Source organism: Diorhabda carinulata, chromosome 9 (genome assembly GCF_026250575.1).
Source record: "Diorhabda carinulata isolate Delta chromosome 9, icDioCari1.1, whole genome shotgun sequence".
Lineage (NCBI taxonomy): Eukaryota > Metazoa > Arthropoda > Insecta > Coleoptera > Chrysomelidae > Diorhabda > Diorhabda carinulata.
Genome location: NC_079468.1, coordinates 15017019 through 15031646, shown reverse-complemented (window position 1 = coordinate 15031646; position 14628 = coordinate 15017019). Strand labels below are relative to the sequence as shown.

Below are 14628 nucleotides of genomic sequence, written 5' to 3'. Positions count from 1 at the left end.
AAATTGATTTGTGATCGACCTCCCACTTTATTCGAGAAATTCAATAAAACCTCGGAATTTATTCTAAATCGTCCTCTATCTGCCTACATAATATTACAAATATAAGTAAATTTAGTGAACAAAACGGATAGAACTCAACGGAGAAATTTCCATGTATTATCCCGTTTCCTTCCTCATTTTATCTTGTTATTTGTAACGCTCAACTGTATCGTCCAGTATTTTAGAGTGTTTGGCTCTATTCCAGTTCTGTTTGCTGTTTTAGAGCCATTCGTATACCATTTGGTGGTATTTCTGTTCATTTATCGCATGGTGTCTTGACGCCTATTGATTCGACAGCTTAGTATTAAGGTAAATTATTTTTCAAAGCTAAACTTTTTTGATATTTCATCCTGACGTATGTCCTATCTTTGGCTATTTCTTACGGATGGCCTTTCTTTGTTAATTGCGTCTATGAACATTGTGTGTGACGTTTTTTTTCTGACACGCTTTCCAATACTATATTATTGGGCATAATCTCATCTCTTTCTACCTTCGGCATATTGTTCTACGTAGTGATCAAACTAGTTCTAGTACCCCAATTCCCTACATATTTATACGATACCTAAAATCAGTGGTTGTTATTAAAATCACACGAAATTAACTTTGTTTGAGTGTATCGGATGTATCGAACGACCTGAAGATGTCAGTACTCAATATATTCTCATTGAAATTTTAATCATTTTGGATACTCAGATTCTATTTTACAATCGTATATGCGTGTTGCTGTGAATATTTTTTTTTTGGAATGGTAGTTCGTACCATTGAAAAATTGCAACAACCAGTGATATCACTGAAAAATTTCACCACATGGTACTGGACGACTGTCGGATTTATGGTAGGGAGATAAAAGAGGGTATCAGCATATCAAAGTAACATTTGCCATATACTAATTGAAGAATTTTGATTGCGCACGCTATTCGCACATTAGGTACCGCGTTTGTATAGTTTGGTACAAGACGCTTTCGAAAGAACTTTTCCCGGGCATTTTTCACGCGGTTTAAACAAAATGGGTCGGATTTTTTGCATTATTCTTGACTATACTTCACAAATCATTTCCTAATCTAGATTCACATGCAGGGGAGGGATTTTCCATCAAACGAAGACATTATCGCATATGTAAAAGTTTCTTTTGGGGAAAAGATAGGTTTAAAAGAGTAGAACATCGCTTGAATATGTGCATAGACTTAATAAAAATGAATATGGAGCCACAAAGGCTTAGGTTTGTGTTAAGTCGGAAACTTCTCAGTCAACCCACGATTAAGTAGTAGGAAACTTTTTCGTAGCAAACGACAGGTATGATTATTACTATGGTGTGAATATATTATATTATATTGACTACACAGGCTGCGGTGTGATATATTTGGTCTGGGCTACCTTCAAAATCAAAAATTCTGTTTTAAACCATCATTTGGGCTGCTCAGTAATATAACATAACTACGATCAATTTAAATCAACAAGCATACAATTACATCATAGACAATTATGATTAAACTTAAACACTGTGGAGGATTTAGATAGAGAGTGACAAGAGGCACTTAGACCGACAACAATATTTTTCGATATGGATAAACTACATACCTTTTACTCCAATAATAATTGTAATGATAATCTGTGGTGCAATTAACAGTTTAGGGATGCTAAAAAATTAATCAATCTTGCAAAAAAATTATGAGAATCAGAGTTTGAAAAGGGCACCGTAGTAACATACAAGAAAACTGAAATAGTGGTTTTTCGTAGGATGTTAATATGGGCCGACAGATACAATTTTATATAAAAAAGTCACTATTGATCTGACAAATAATTGTGAATATTTGTAAACTATCTTTACATTCAATGGAATATTTTTAAACATCGAAAATAAAAAGCCAGACTTTCCCAAGACGTGACTCTTTGAAATATATTATCCCTTAAGTCAATAAATACCCTGTATAACAATATTGTACTACTACCTTTACATATGCAATCCGTATTTGGGCATTAAGATACATTAAGAACAAACAGAAAACTTCTAAATAATGGATCAAAATCCTAAGAGGTACACTCATAGAGCACTTCTTCGTTTGATCCACTTAAAAATGAATAGGTTTAACACAAGCCATATTATGACAATACCTCCAGAAAAACTCTTATGAGGATTCAAATGAAGTACACACAACGATTACATTAAAAGGCTCGTTCCATAACTTCGGACGGTTAATTCCGATGTATCATCTAAATAATACCACTCATAAAATAAATACCACCTAGATAGTCTCAATTTGTTAGATAATAGTAACGAAAATATTACTTCCATAACACCTAACGTAATCTAACCTAACCTAACCCACTACTTTTTCGTTAATGTTATTTCTCGTACTTTCATTACAAATAACATAACCTAATTTAACCTAACCTAACCTACTAGTTTTTCGTACGGCTCCTACTTTCATAATACCTTTTTTTCCTTCCTATTACTAGTCTCATACAACCATTATCTGTTACACCTCGGGCGGCTTCTACTTTGATAATACCTATTTTTATTACAATTTTCATAATACATCTTTTTCATCAAGTTCATATATCGAGCGTAGAAGCCGTCCGAGGTGTAAAATATAAGGAACATTAAAAATAAAAAAAATGAACTCGATCATTAATTATTTGGGCTCTTTCACGATATTTACACTTCAGCATCTAATAAGCACCTTATTTTATTACCTCAACAATCAATTTATTGTAATTATTTTCATTACGTCACGTTTTCCACCGCAACTGGTATTCTGGTATTCTTTTGCTATGAAAATTACAGAGCGCCTAATTTTTGAATTTGGCACCTAAAAAGCACCTAGTTTTGGCATTTTCTAAATGCAATTTTCCGACTTTGCGTTGCTGGCGAGGCCAACACCTATAAAATATGACACTTTACTTAGGATTGTACACTGTTTAGCTCTTTTAGTAAAAACACCTTTTTTGTAATTCAAATATTTATCTGGAGTTACTTTCTTCAAATTAACTATTTCTAATAAATAATATGCATGAAAATGATTAATATGCGTCACTCAACGCCTTTGAATGTTTTCGATATAATATCAGACATTTTGGAAAAAAATTGGAAATATAAAAACCAAAATGAAAAATTGCAATTTTGTTGGGTACAATTATACGAAAATGATGAAGAAAACCCCAACTGATTAATAAATTAGAATAGTAAATAAGGTATAGCATTGTATTCAATCGACATCAACATAACGAGCTAATTTTGATTTTACCACACAACAAGAACGTTTAACACGTAAAAAATATGTCCTACAGTACTATATTACAAACATTGAGAATATCACATAATGTCACAGTTTTAATCACTGTATTTCAACCAACGATAAACCAACTAATACATACACAATTGTGACCATTATTGGTCATTATTACGTGGTTGATGTGACCAATATTCATCGTTGACCACAAGTGAACGAATGGCAAATCTTTTCGTGAGAGTTATTTTTGATCGGCAAATGTATAAGTTAGAAGTCATCATAATGACGGATAGAGAGCGTTTAATTTTTAGGGTTACGAATCTGGGAGATTGCTTTTTTTTGTAAACAGCAAGCACAAGAGGGTAAGCCCTTTTACACTCGAGTAATTCGAGTAGTGCCTGCTTGTGAATATTGATTTTGAACTTCTATAGGTTTTAGTGTCTTAATAAGAGATGACTCCCGATAATCTGCCTGTCGAATAGGTTTTGCGAATACTAATCTAGTTGAGATTATGTTAGACATCTCTGAAGAGTATTATCGGCGACTCTTCTTCTATGCTTTAATCCAAGTTTCTGATCAACTCTGGATCGCCTATAAATCGAACTGCACTCTTCTGTACTGAGACTAGCATCCTCAAGGTATGCTTGGATGCCGAGCTCCAAATGTGCGAGCAATATTCTAAAGATGGACGAATCTGGGCCTTATGGAGGATAAGAAACTGTTGTGGCGTATATAGCCTTTTGATCTTGAAGAGAGTTGCAAGTTTTTGTGAAGCTTCCTAGGCTTAATCGGCCACGTGACTATGCCAGGACATCTTACTTCCAACCTCAACCCCCCAACAATCCTGTGCTGAAGTGCCAAACTACTTTTTCAAAATAGCGGCCTGGATCTTTGCTGCATTAAACTCAATCAGATTACCTCAAGATCGGCATTAATGATGGTGATCTGTTGCTGCATACGGATTTGATTAATTAGAATGACGACATCAGTGTGCTATCGTTGGCGAAGCTATCGATCGGATTTGCAGTTTTATCGAGTAGATGACAAGATGCATCCCTGGGGAACACTACCGTTGACTCAAACCTTTTTGAGGTGTGTCCATCGATGCGACCTGGATGGATTGGTTTGATCCAATCTGCAGGGAAGAGACCTCTTTTATATATAGAATTTGAAGTAAACTTGCAGCCCAACAAATCCGACTTCTCTTTTGCGGTCACTACGATTCACCCATCTTCTGCAGTCAACGGTGGAGTTTTTGATTTGTTACAGAACTGAAAGACATTGATTCATTTGGGCAATTTTTTTTCACTTCCCCATTATACCGTTCCTTGCAGGTATTTCTCGAGATTACAATACGATTTTCGACACTAGGATTTGAGCATCGTTTGCGATAAGCAGCTTTTTATCTGCTCTTTTATCAGCTCTGGAGCAGTTTTTATCAAACCTTGGATTATTGTCAGCAAAGCTCTTGAAGAAGTAATGAATATAGGCTTCCACACCTACTTAGATTGCTTCTGAAATCTTGTTTGGACACATTGAAGGGTCATTGGAATCGAACCAAACTTAATTCTGAGAAAACATAAAGAGGAAATCCAAACTTTACGTGGTCTAGATGAATCCTGAGTTTGAATTTCTAGTTCGCACGTTGCTGTAATTAGTTTGTGATCTGATGTGTCGAGTAGCGCATCTCCAGTTACGTTGAATAAATCAGGGTCTGTTGTTAGAAACAGGTTTAAGAGGCTAACAAAGTCATTATCTCGATCGGGGATTTAGGTTGGTTCATTAATAAGTTGGGTTAGTGCATGGTAGTTGGTAAAATCCTCAACTTTCCGCCCTTCATTGTCAGTTCTATTGCAAAAATTCAACCAGATGAGGTGATGCACAGATTAGAGTCACCAGCGATAACAATATCTGCATTTGGATGGTTGGATTGCAAAAGAAGTCGTTGTTTTAAGCCCCATCCCATCGAATTTTGAAGGCTCAATATTCCTCTTCCCGCTGGCAAGATATGTTGTCTCTAATGAAAACGACTAGTCCAAAATTATACTTGAATCGGGTGTGTAAGTCGTATACAAGGTGGTTCACCTTTTTTTCTGCTAGAGCAGAATGTGAGGTCTTTTTTACTGTAAATGTTGGTGTACAGCGCTTATATTCATGTCAAGCCTCCTTCTTTTTTCCCACCCTAAATGTTTGACGCTTAAGCACAGCAAGAAACTTGTAGCCCTTAGGGCCAAGTCACGTCGCCTAAATCTTATGCGGTAGTATCTCACCGGGCAATGCGAGTGGGCCACATCTACCACATCCATTTGGTACCAAATTTTATGGGTGGACAAACAGTGGCAAACAAAAATTGGAAGTTATTAGGACTGCTTGAATATTAGCATTTTATATGTAAGCTTTTTTGTGTTTATATACGGTGCCGAATACCCCCATTTCGTTTTTTTATCTAGGGGACACAGGTATTTAATTCAATTCACGTTTTTAGAAACGATGAAATAAAAACCGCTACGTTGATAGCCAGATCCTCAAATCCCTACACAGGTCTACCTTACTCACGAAAGTATTACGAACTACTCCAAAAAAGAACGAGGCTACCAATATTTGAACACAAAGAATATTTTATGAAACTGATAAATGAACACCAATGTATAGTAGTTGTTGGAGAAACAGGTAAATGTGAATATCATAAAATGAATCGTGTGAATATTAATAGGAATATTAATTTAACAGGTTCTGGTAAAACCACACAAATGTCTCAATGGTGTGTAGAATATTCGATGAGAATAAGTGGAAAGTGCGTTTGCTGTACACAACCGAGAAGGATGTCTGCAATCTCAGTTGCACACAGAGTAGCTGAAGAGATGAATGTTGCTTTAGGTCAAGAAGTCGGTTATAGCATCCGTTTTGAAGATTGTTCTTCAGAAAGAACCATTCTCAAGTAAATACATATCTAAGTATTTGATAATAATTTTGAATGTTTATGAAAATTTCTATTCTACAAGCCTTAATTTCTAAGTAAACGATCTCAAAAGATTCCTAATCATATAGATTATAATAGAACAGTGAAAGCATTATTGAATCAAAGCTCAGTTTTAAGATTTGCTTCAGAAAAAGTCGTGAATCATCTTCTGATAACATCTACTTTTAATCAAATCAAATAATTCAACATTGTGTATGCGGTTCTGATTTTAATTCTTTAGATTTATTACTGATGGTTTGTTATTGAGGGAAGCAATAGGTGATTATTGTTTAGATAACTACCAATGTATTTTACTTGATGAAGCAGATGAACGTACTTTAAACAATGACATTCTTATGGGTCTTCTGAAAGAAATTATGAAACAACGGAAGGTATAAAAAATGTTTGTAGTTTGAATAAAAGGTTTGAGGTAATAATGTTGTAGGATTTGAAAGTTCTCATCATGAGTGCAACATTGGATGCCGCTAAATTTCAAAAGTACTTTAATAATGCACCATTAATGAATATTCCTCATAAAAACTATCCAGTAGAAATTTTTTATACACTTGAACCAGAAAACAATTATTTAATGACTGCTATCTCGACAGTAATTAAAATTCATTCTTCAATAAATCTAGAAGGTAAAATATGTCGACTTGTAATACACCATAATGACTAATATCGAAAATATTTTATGCAAATAGGAGATATAATACTTTTTTTAACGGGCCAAGAAGAAATAGAAGAGGCTTGTAGAAGCATAGAGATGGAAGTGAATCGCTTAGGCCCAGTAGTTGGTGAACTAAAATGTTTACCATTGTATTCCTCACTGCCTTTGAAATTACAGCAGAGAATTTTTGAAGATCCACCTCCAAATAAATCCAATGGAGCTATTAGTAGAAAAGTTATAGTGTCTACTAATATTGCAGAGAAATCTATGACCATAGATGGTGTGGTCTTCGTCATTGATTCAGGACTTGTTAAGCAAAAGGTAATGGAATACGTATTTTGAGACTTGTGTTATACGGGGTGTCCAGGGATTAATCGGAAAAAGTTGGGAGCGTATAATATGAGCCAAAATCATGATACACTTCATAGAAACTTTTCCAATACAGGTCCTCGTTTTTAAACTATAGGCATCCAAAATTTGAATTTTAAAGTCAGTTTTTATTTTTAATTCCCATACTGATCATTTGATCATTTTCAGCATGTTTATAATTCACGTGTATATTTATATGGAATACTGAACAGATTTACAGTATAGAATCGTTACAGTGGTCATATTTGAAAATTAATATATCACTTCTTATTTATGAATTTAGGTTGAATTGTATTATATTACGAGTATAACTTAAAATATTGTGAATCGCAAATATAAATTAATATAACACGTGTCAGAGAACATGTTTCTATTGGTTACTGCGGTTGTGACGTAGAAAGTAAGTAAATACTGTAACGAGGCCGCGGCGCGTAGCCTTTCAAACGCCATTCTGTTGTTGTGTGTGGAGGTAATTGGTTGTTTAGTGCGATTTGTGTTTTTGTAAGAGTTTCAAAGACTATTCTAATTGAAATGGCATTTATCGAAAGAAGATCGGACAATCTACCTAAGGTAGATACATTCATGCTGCTACGTTCCTTGCAAATAATCAATTATTTACTTCGGCTGAAGTACGTGGAGTAAAAGCAGATACGTAAGTACTACTAATTAGACTTTCTTATAGTAACGTCATTATCACATTTATTTGCTTGAACCTTATTAAAATGTAGTCATAAAGATGATAGCCTTGAAGGTTTGTTAATGCCAACAGACGAGGTGTTTCACGAAGTACCTATTCCGATCTTTCTGGCAATCAAATTTGGTTGGAGAAGCAGCTTTTTTTACAATTTTTTTGCATTGTGTTGGTTTCCACATCATATAATTTTCCAAATCTGTTTCAAGCTACAGTAAAAAATAACAATAAGTTAACATTTTTTGAATACCAATAGATAAAACTCACATTGAAATGATCTTCACAAACATATACTGGGCTGCCAGGTTTGACGCTCGCATAATCCCTTCTTATAACTTGAAATCATTGTTTTCGTCGCTGTTCCTCTCGAGGCACGAAAATTTTATTATACTAGTGTTTTTACATTCTGGTACAATGCAGAATGAGAAGTTTGTGTGATATTGGCCATTTTATTAATGCACCATTTGCATGAAAATATCCTACATAAACAGTTGAATGTAATGTATCGGTGTCATATCGAAAATTCATCTATAGTCGCTACATCTACTAAGGTACTTTCACAATGTTGAAACTTTTTCTATATGTTATTTGATATATTTAAAGTAAAAAAATCAACTTCTGGTAGGGTTAGCGCGGCTGCAACAATATCCACTGTTTTTAGCACATTGCAAATTTTTTATTTAAAAAAATGTATCTTCTCAAATCTGGCTTCCGAGTATATTTTTAATTAGACAATTTTGAGTATAAAAAAATTGCCATTTGATTTGCAAGTATCTGTAAAATGGATCGAAATTGCTAAGACGGGTAGTACAGTATTTTCATCACAAAAGTCTACCGATCCTGTCGACCTTCCAGCTAAAGAATTTTTACCTGTATATAAGGTAATACATTCTTAGGTAGGGTAGTAGAACATTTTAAGACAAATTTCCAGGTTTCTCAGCTGCTTTTTTCGGAGCAAATGAACCAATAGATCTAAAGTAAGATAGTTATCTTCGCTTAATAGCTGAGTGACTGAAAAGTTTTTGTGAATTTTGTTTATGTAATTGCAGCATCCAAAGAAAATGTGATTAAGATCAGCATAAGATTTATTATTGCAGATACAGGCAGATGTTTTTATGATACCCAGCTTAGAAAGATGTCTCCCACAATAGGTTACTTGCTCAATAAAATTCCAGAGCTGTGTTTCAAAGTTCCAACTTAAAAATTTAATGAGGGGAAAAAAGGATAAATTTCAAAATAGGTGGAAGTGAGGATAGTGAAGCGTACGGGATACGTACATTTTATATTTAATTAAATAAATCTGGAAGAGTGTACTATCAACCATTTACAAATCATAAACTTCTCGATATGTATGACAAATAATACTTAATTAAATAATGAAATGATTATAAATTTCAATATCCTAATATAAATTCAAACATTTTGTTTTTAAAGTTTATTCATATTGCTAAAATATCTGTGTCAGATGGATTGGTGGCACAAGCAAAACGTTAAATTTTTTCTAGAGAATGTTCTACTTGCGCAATTTGACGACGGAATATTAAAAACATTGGAACCATTTTTTATATAGGCAATTTTGTACCAAAGAGACTCTTGTTTACAGAGCAAAGTAATTTTTAGGAAGATGTCACTGACGAAATTTGACGAATTGTCAAATATTGTGTAGGTTATTATCATCACATAAAAATAATCTTCTATTCCATACACGAGAGCCGTTTTTTTCAAACTACGATAGGCTATGAATAAAAGACAAGTTCATATAAAATAATAATTTTATTACCAAAAGAATTGTACACTTAAGGTTACTTTTCGACATAATCACCGAATAGTTTGAGACATTTATCATATCTGTGGACAATCCAAAACCCTCTTCAAGGAAGGTTGCCGCAAATGAATTCAAGTAGAGTACAAAACAGACCTTGAAACTTCTGGAAATTCCGTAGACAAAGCAGTAATGGTGAACCTGCGGCTTTCTTCAACCATTCTATCATTCTTCACCATGCACATCATTACGGCCATCTTTAAACTTTCGACACCATTCACGCACAACACCATCACTCATACACACGACTCATTATCCGATTGATTTCGGCAGCACTACGGCCTTCAGCCTGTATTAAACGAATCACACTTCGCAATTCACACTTGGCGGGAGCATCAATAATGACGGACATGTTTACATGACAGTAGCACAACGCCGACTGGCCCCTGAATGTAAACAAGCGCTTGCCCGCTTTCTTCTGCCCACATAGCATCTGCACGGAGCGATCGGAGGTTGAAGAAAAAACGACCTTCGTATATAAATATTTCAAATGTTAATTTGAAAGTCTCGCTTGTATTCTCAGGAAAACGAAAACTATCTCGCGAATAGTTCGTGATGGGATTTATCTCTGGCATTAGCATATATGTTTTAACATTATTGTGTTTACTATAAAAAGTACATCTTTTGTCTACTTGAAAGTTTTCGAGAAGTTCAGCTGTTTGCGAATTGCCAAACGTGATTTCTATATTTGAGTTCATACGTGTTGTTTAGTAACTTTCTTTGACTCACTTGTTTTATTATATCAACCAAAAACCCATTTAATGAATTATGTTTTTGAGTGTAATACTGCTATAATATGACAGAATATATTTAATAATGTATTATTGTTTGATATTGGCGTTTAATCTTAAAAATGCGCAATAATTATTATAAATTTATGAATGATCTCTATTTTTACCTCTTAGAATTACTTCAAAACGTATTTTTTATTATTTTTTATGAACAAAAGTAATAATACATCTCATAATTTCTTTCCAATAGTGATGTATGTATATTCTAATAGTCATAAATTATATTTTTCAGAGGTATAATCCCAAAACTAGAATAGAATCGTTGATAGTTGAACCTATCAGTAAAGCTTCAGCCCGTCAAAGAGCCGGTAGAGCCGGAAGAACAAAACCTGGAAAATGCTTCAGATTATATACACAGCAAACTTTTGAATTTCAAATGCAAGACAGTACATGCCCGGAAATATTGAGGTGCGTAAAACCGCTATTAGTGTTCATTGTTGGTCCAGTATTCAAACAAATTTCCTATTTGGCTCGATTGCTCAATCTCACACTGTAAACGATTATACTGTTATACTGTATACTGTTTATTAATGTATCCAATGTTAATATTTCACACAACGATCAAGTTATGTTAGCATTAGCATAAAGCAATTTTAGGTATATTGCATGAAATAATTGTAACTTTGGACACGGACCAGACTATTGAGTAACTTTTCTAGGCTTTGGATTTATATTTACATATCTCTCTTCCTCTTCTGCTTTTACCTTATGGTGTTTACCTTAGGTCCTGTTTAGGTATTCCATTCTCTGACATTCTTTGTACATAACCATACAATATTTGTAGTTTGGTTTTGAGGTCATCGATGTATGTATGACTCCCATTATCTCACTTATTCTGTCTCTCTCGGATGTTTTGTTCTTCTGTAGAAGTGCATACTTTTGAAGATCGTGTTATATATGGGTTGTTTGATAGCTTTTGACATTGTTTGGTCGCATAATATTCCATTCATCATAGATATAGCTATTCTGCCCTATATATTTTGCTGTTTGATTACTATGTCGAGTGTTTCATCTTAGCTTTTGATTTATATATTAGAATAATTTAGCAGTTTCTTAAAAACTTACCGATACTCTCAGTATGCTCGATAGTATAGTAGTACAGATAGGACAGACAATTCTCTTTGCCGTAGATCAAATTTAGGAACAGTCCTACTACAGTTGAAGAAACTGGGAGTTGATGACATTATAAAATTCGATTTCATGGATTCTCCACCACCAGAAGCAATTATGCGAGCATTGGAATTACTTATTAACTTGAACGCACTCGATGTTCATGGAAATTTGACAGATTTAGGAGCTTTTATGGCAGAATTTCCACTTGACCCACCACTTGCCAAGATGTTAGTTGTTAGCTATAAACATAAGTGTACAAATGACATTTTGACAATCGCAGCAATGTTGTCAGGTATTAATAATTATCTTCTCTATCTATACCGATAAACAATCATACTGCAAGGAATCGGTTGCATAGTTAAGTTAAGGGGCATCAAAATGTTTATTTATCCTCAGTTTTGCATGTTTTACAACAAAACTCAAGTGATCATGTTTTTTTAGATCTTATAATCTTGGTTAATGTTATAACCAATCAAAGTTCAGAAATGCAAAATTGTTTTTATCGCTTAATAATTCGTGCATTTTAACCAGGAACTTGTTGTGCTTTCCAATTTAAAGTCTCTGTACTTGAGACCTTAGCAGTGATCAAAATGTATATAGGCTAGAGGGTTGTAGATAAAGAACTTATATTCTGCTCTCTGTACACTTCTCCACAGAAATTGAATCTCCGTCGCCATTCATTCGAATTTGAAAACATTCAAAAATACTTCTTTAAGGCAATCAGAGGCATCGCATTTTCTCAGATAGTTGACGAAAATAACCTGGATGCGTCTGAGCGTTCAAATGTCGACAAAACTTTACCACAAAGTAGAAAGAATGTTAAAAAACTATTGCGAAAAAGGTGAACACAACATTGGTATTCACAAAGCAAAAATTCTGGTTTAAATATAACCATATACATACTATATATACTTATATATACTACTACTATTAGACAATATGTTGCACAAATAATATTATTTGAAAGAAAAAGAATGATACCTGAACTTCATCTACAGACTCTCTCTTACAAAGAAAAAAGTATTGCAAGTTGATAGAAACGATTATCAAATTCGTTGAATTGAACTTTGATTGCTTCCGCACCAACCATAATCTCCATTTGGTCCCCGGCGACTACTGATTATTTGCAGCTCTGAAAAACTACTCCAATGAAAGAAAGAAATATCAATCAAAGGAGTTAGTTATTATTATAATAGAAACGTATTTTGAGACAAATGAAACATCTTTCTATGTATAAACATGACATAGAAAATATTTACCCTAATGTATATATATTAAGTGTAAAATGTAAAAGGTTCATTTTTACTTGAAAATTATGGTGCTTGTTTGAATTAATTATTGTGGCTAGATTGAGATTTTTTTATTAAGGCAGAATATTAGGAACAAAAAATTCATTAGTTTTCAGCATTCAAGCAAAGTGGCGAAAATAATGTAGAAAGACCTCAATGATGTATAATGTTTCTCTAATTTCTGTCTTAGATGTCTTTTTTATGGTTTTATAGTTTTGATAAAGACTGAAAGAAGGTGAAACGTCAATATTATATATTTTCGAACATAATTTTAATCGTAAGAGACCTAAAATCAAGATAATTCATCAACATAACTATATGCAATATATTGCTCCAATTTTTTTAGTTCCGAAGTGTTTCGAACGACCATATCAAGAGAAAAAAGCCGCAGACGAGGCAAAGATGTGTCTCACACACTTAGATGGAGATCATTTAACACTTCTCAATGTCTATAACTCCTTCCAATCTAGTAAGTCTTCCACACCTATATGTATTAATAATGATTTCATTTATTGATATTTTTTTATAACAAAGTGTCCGAGTTTTTCTATATTTTAACTCCCTATTTAGTTTTGGTTCAAACAAAAATAGATAAAACTGATTTTGAAAAGGATTCAGTTATATATAAATATTTTCAATATGAGATCCGTACAGTATATGAACTGGAACTTTTTTTACATTGTGTATATTTCTTGGTATCTCTTTTTCTTCTGATCTATAGTACATACACAAATGTTGGTTATCACTCTTATTTTCAGAATTGCACTATTTGATGGTTTTTAAATTGAAATACTTAGTAGAAGGAATGGGTGATATTATTTCAAAAATCTCAATATGCGGACACATTTTTTGGATAAATATCATTCAACAATAATTAAAGAAATTCAGTCTAGACTAAATATTGTTGGAAATATCTACCAATTTTAATGTTTAAATCTTTTCCTCATTTTTGTTAATTTGATTTTGCCGCTTGCAGTAAAGTCTTTTTAAAGATTTATTTTGCTTACAAAAACAACTTTTACAAACTGTTCTTTCTATAAAACTATCAACTTTATCACTGGTTCCCAACATGTTAAAGCATCTGGGAACTTTTCAGCACCTTAGCGGTTTTTCTCTTCCAAAAAAGTGGCAATTTCCTCTTTTGACCAATAAACATATCTAAAATGATAATTAACTGGCCGTGGAATAACATAGCAACGTTAAATTTTCAAGAATTATTCTTTCAATTTCAATTAAAATCACATATTCTTTTGAATAGATATGAAAGACCCGCAATGGTGTGTTAAAAATTTCATAAGCTACGAATCTTTGAAATTAGCTGACAACATAAGGCATCAGCTATTTAAAGTTATGGACAGATTGAATTTGAAAAGTATCTCCTCCGATCCTACGAGCAAAAAATACTACCAAAATATTAGGAAAGCTCTTGTCGAGGGATTTTTCATGCAGGTATGTATTTAATGTTCCATTAGGGATTCAATCCATAAAAATATGACTTGTTACTGTTCACTATTACTACATAAATAGAAAATTAATATAAAGTTAATCTCAAATATTCAAGTATTCACACTTCTAATAGGAAACCTATTTTGGCGCGCACAATTTACATTTCATTCCTGAATCATTGTTTATTACTTCGATACCAATGAAGGAAA

At 33.3% G+C, this 14628-nt stretch overlaps 1 protein-coding gene across 1 annotated transcript in view; it reads left to right on the top strand.

Moving 5' to 3' along the window:
* The window catches only part of LOC130897795 (putative pre-mRNA-splicing factor ATP-dependent RNA helicase PRP1), a 30125-nt gene that overhangs the window by 1740 nt on the left and 13757 nt on the right, over window positions 1-14628 (top strand). Inside the window, exons 2-10 of the mRNA XM_057806698.1 lie at window positions 5755-5939; window positions 6000-6207; window positions 6470-6620; window positions 6674-6869; window positions 6933-7219; window positions 10804-10979; window positions 11702-11976; window positions 13320-13442; window positions 14232-14422. Of these exons, the coding sequence (XP_057662681.1) occupies window positions 5755-5939; window positions 6000-6207; window positions 6470-6620; window positions 6674-6869; window positions 6933-7219; window positions 10804-10979; window positions 11702-11976; window positions 13320-13442; window positions 14232-14422 (1792 nt within the window). The remainder of the gene's footprint in view (window positions 1-5754; window positions 5940-5999; window positions 6208-6469; window positions 6621-6673; window positions 6870-6932; window positions 7220-10803; window positions 10980-11701; window positions 11977-13319; window positions 13443-14231; window positions 14423-14628) is intronic.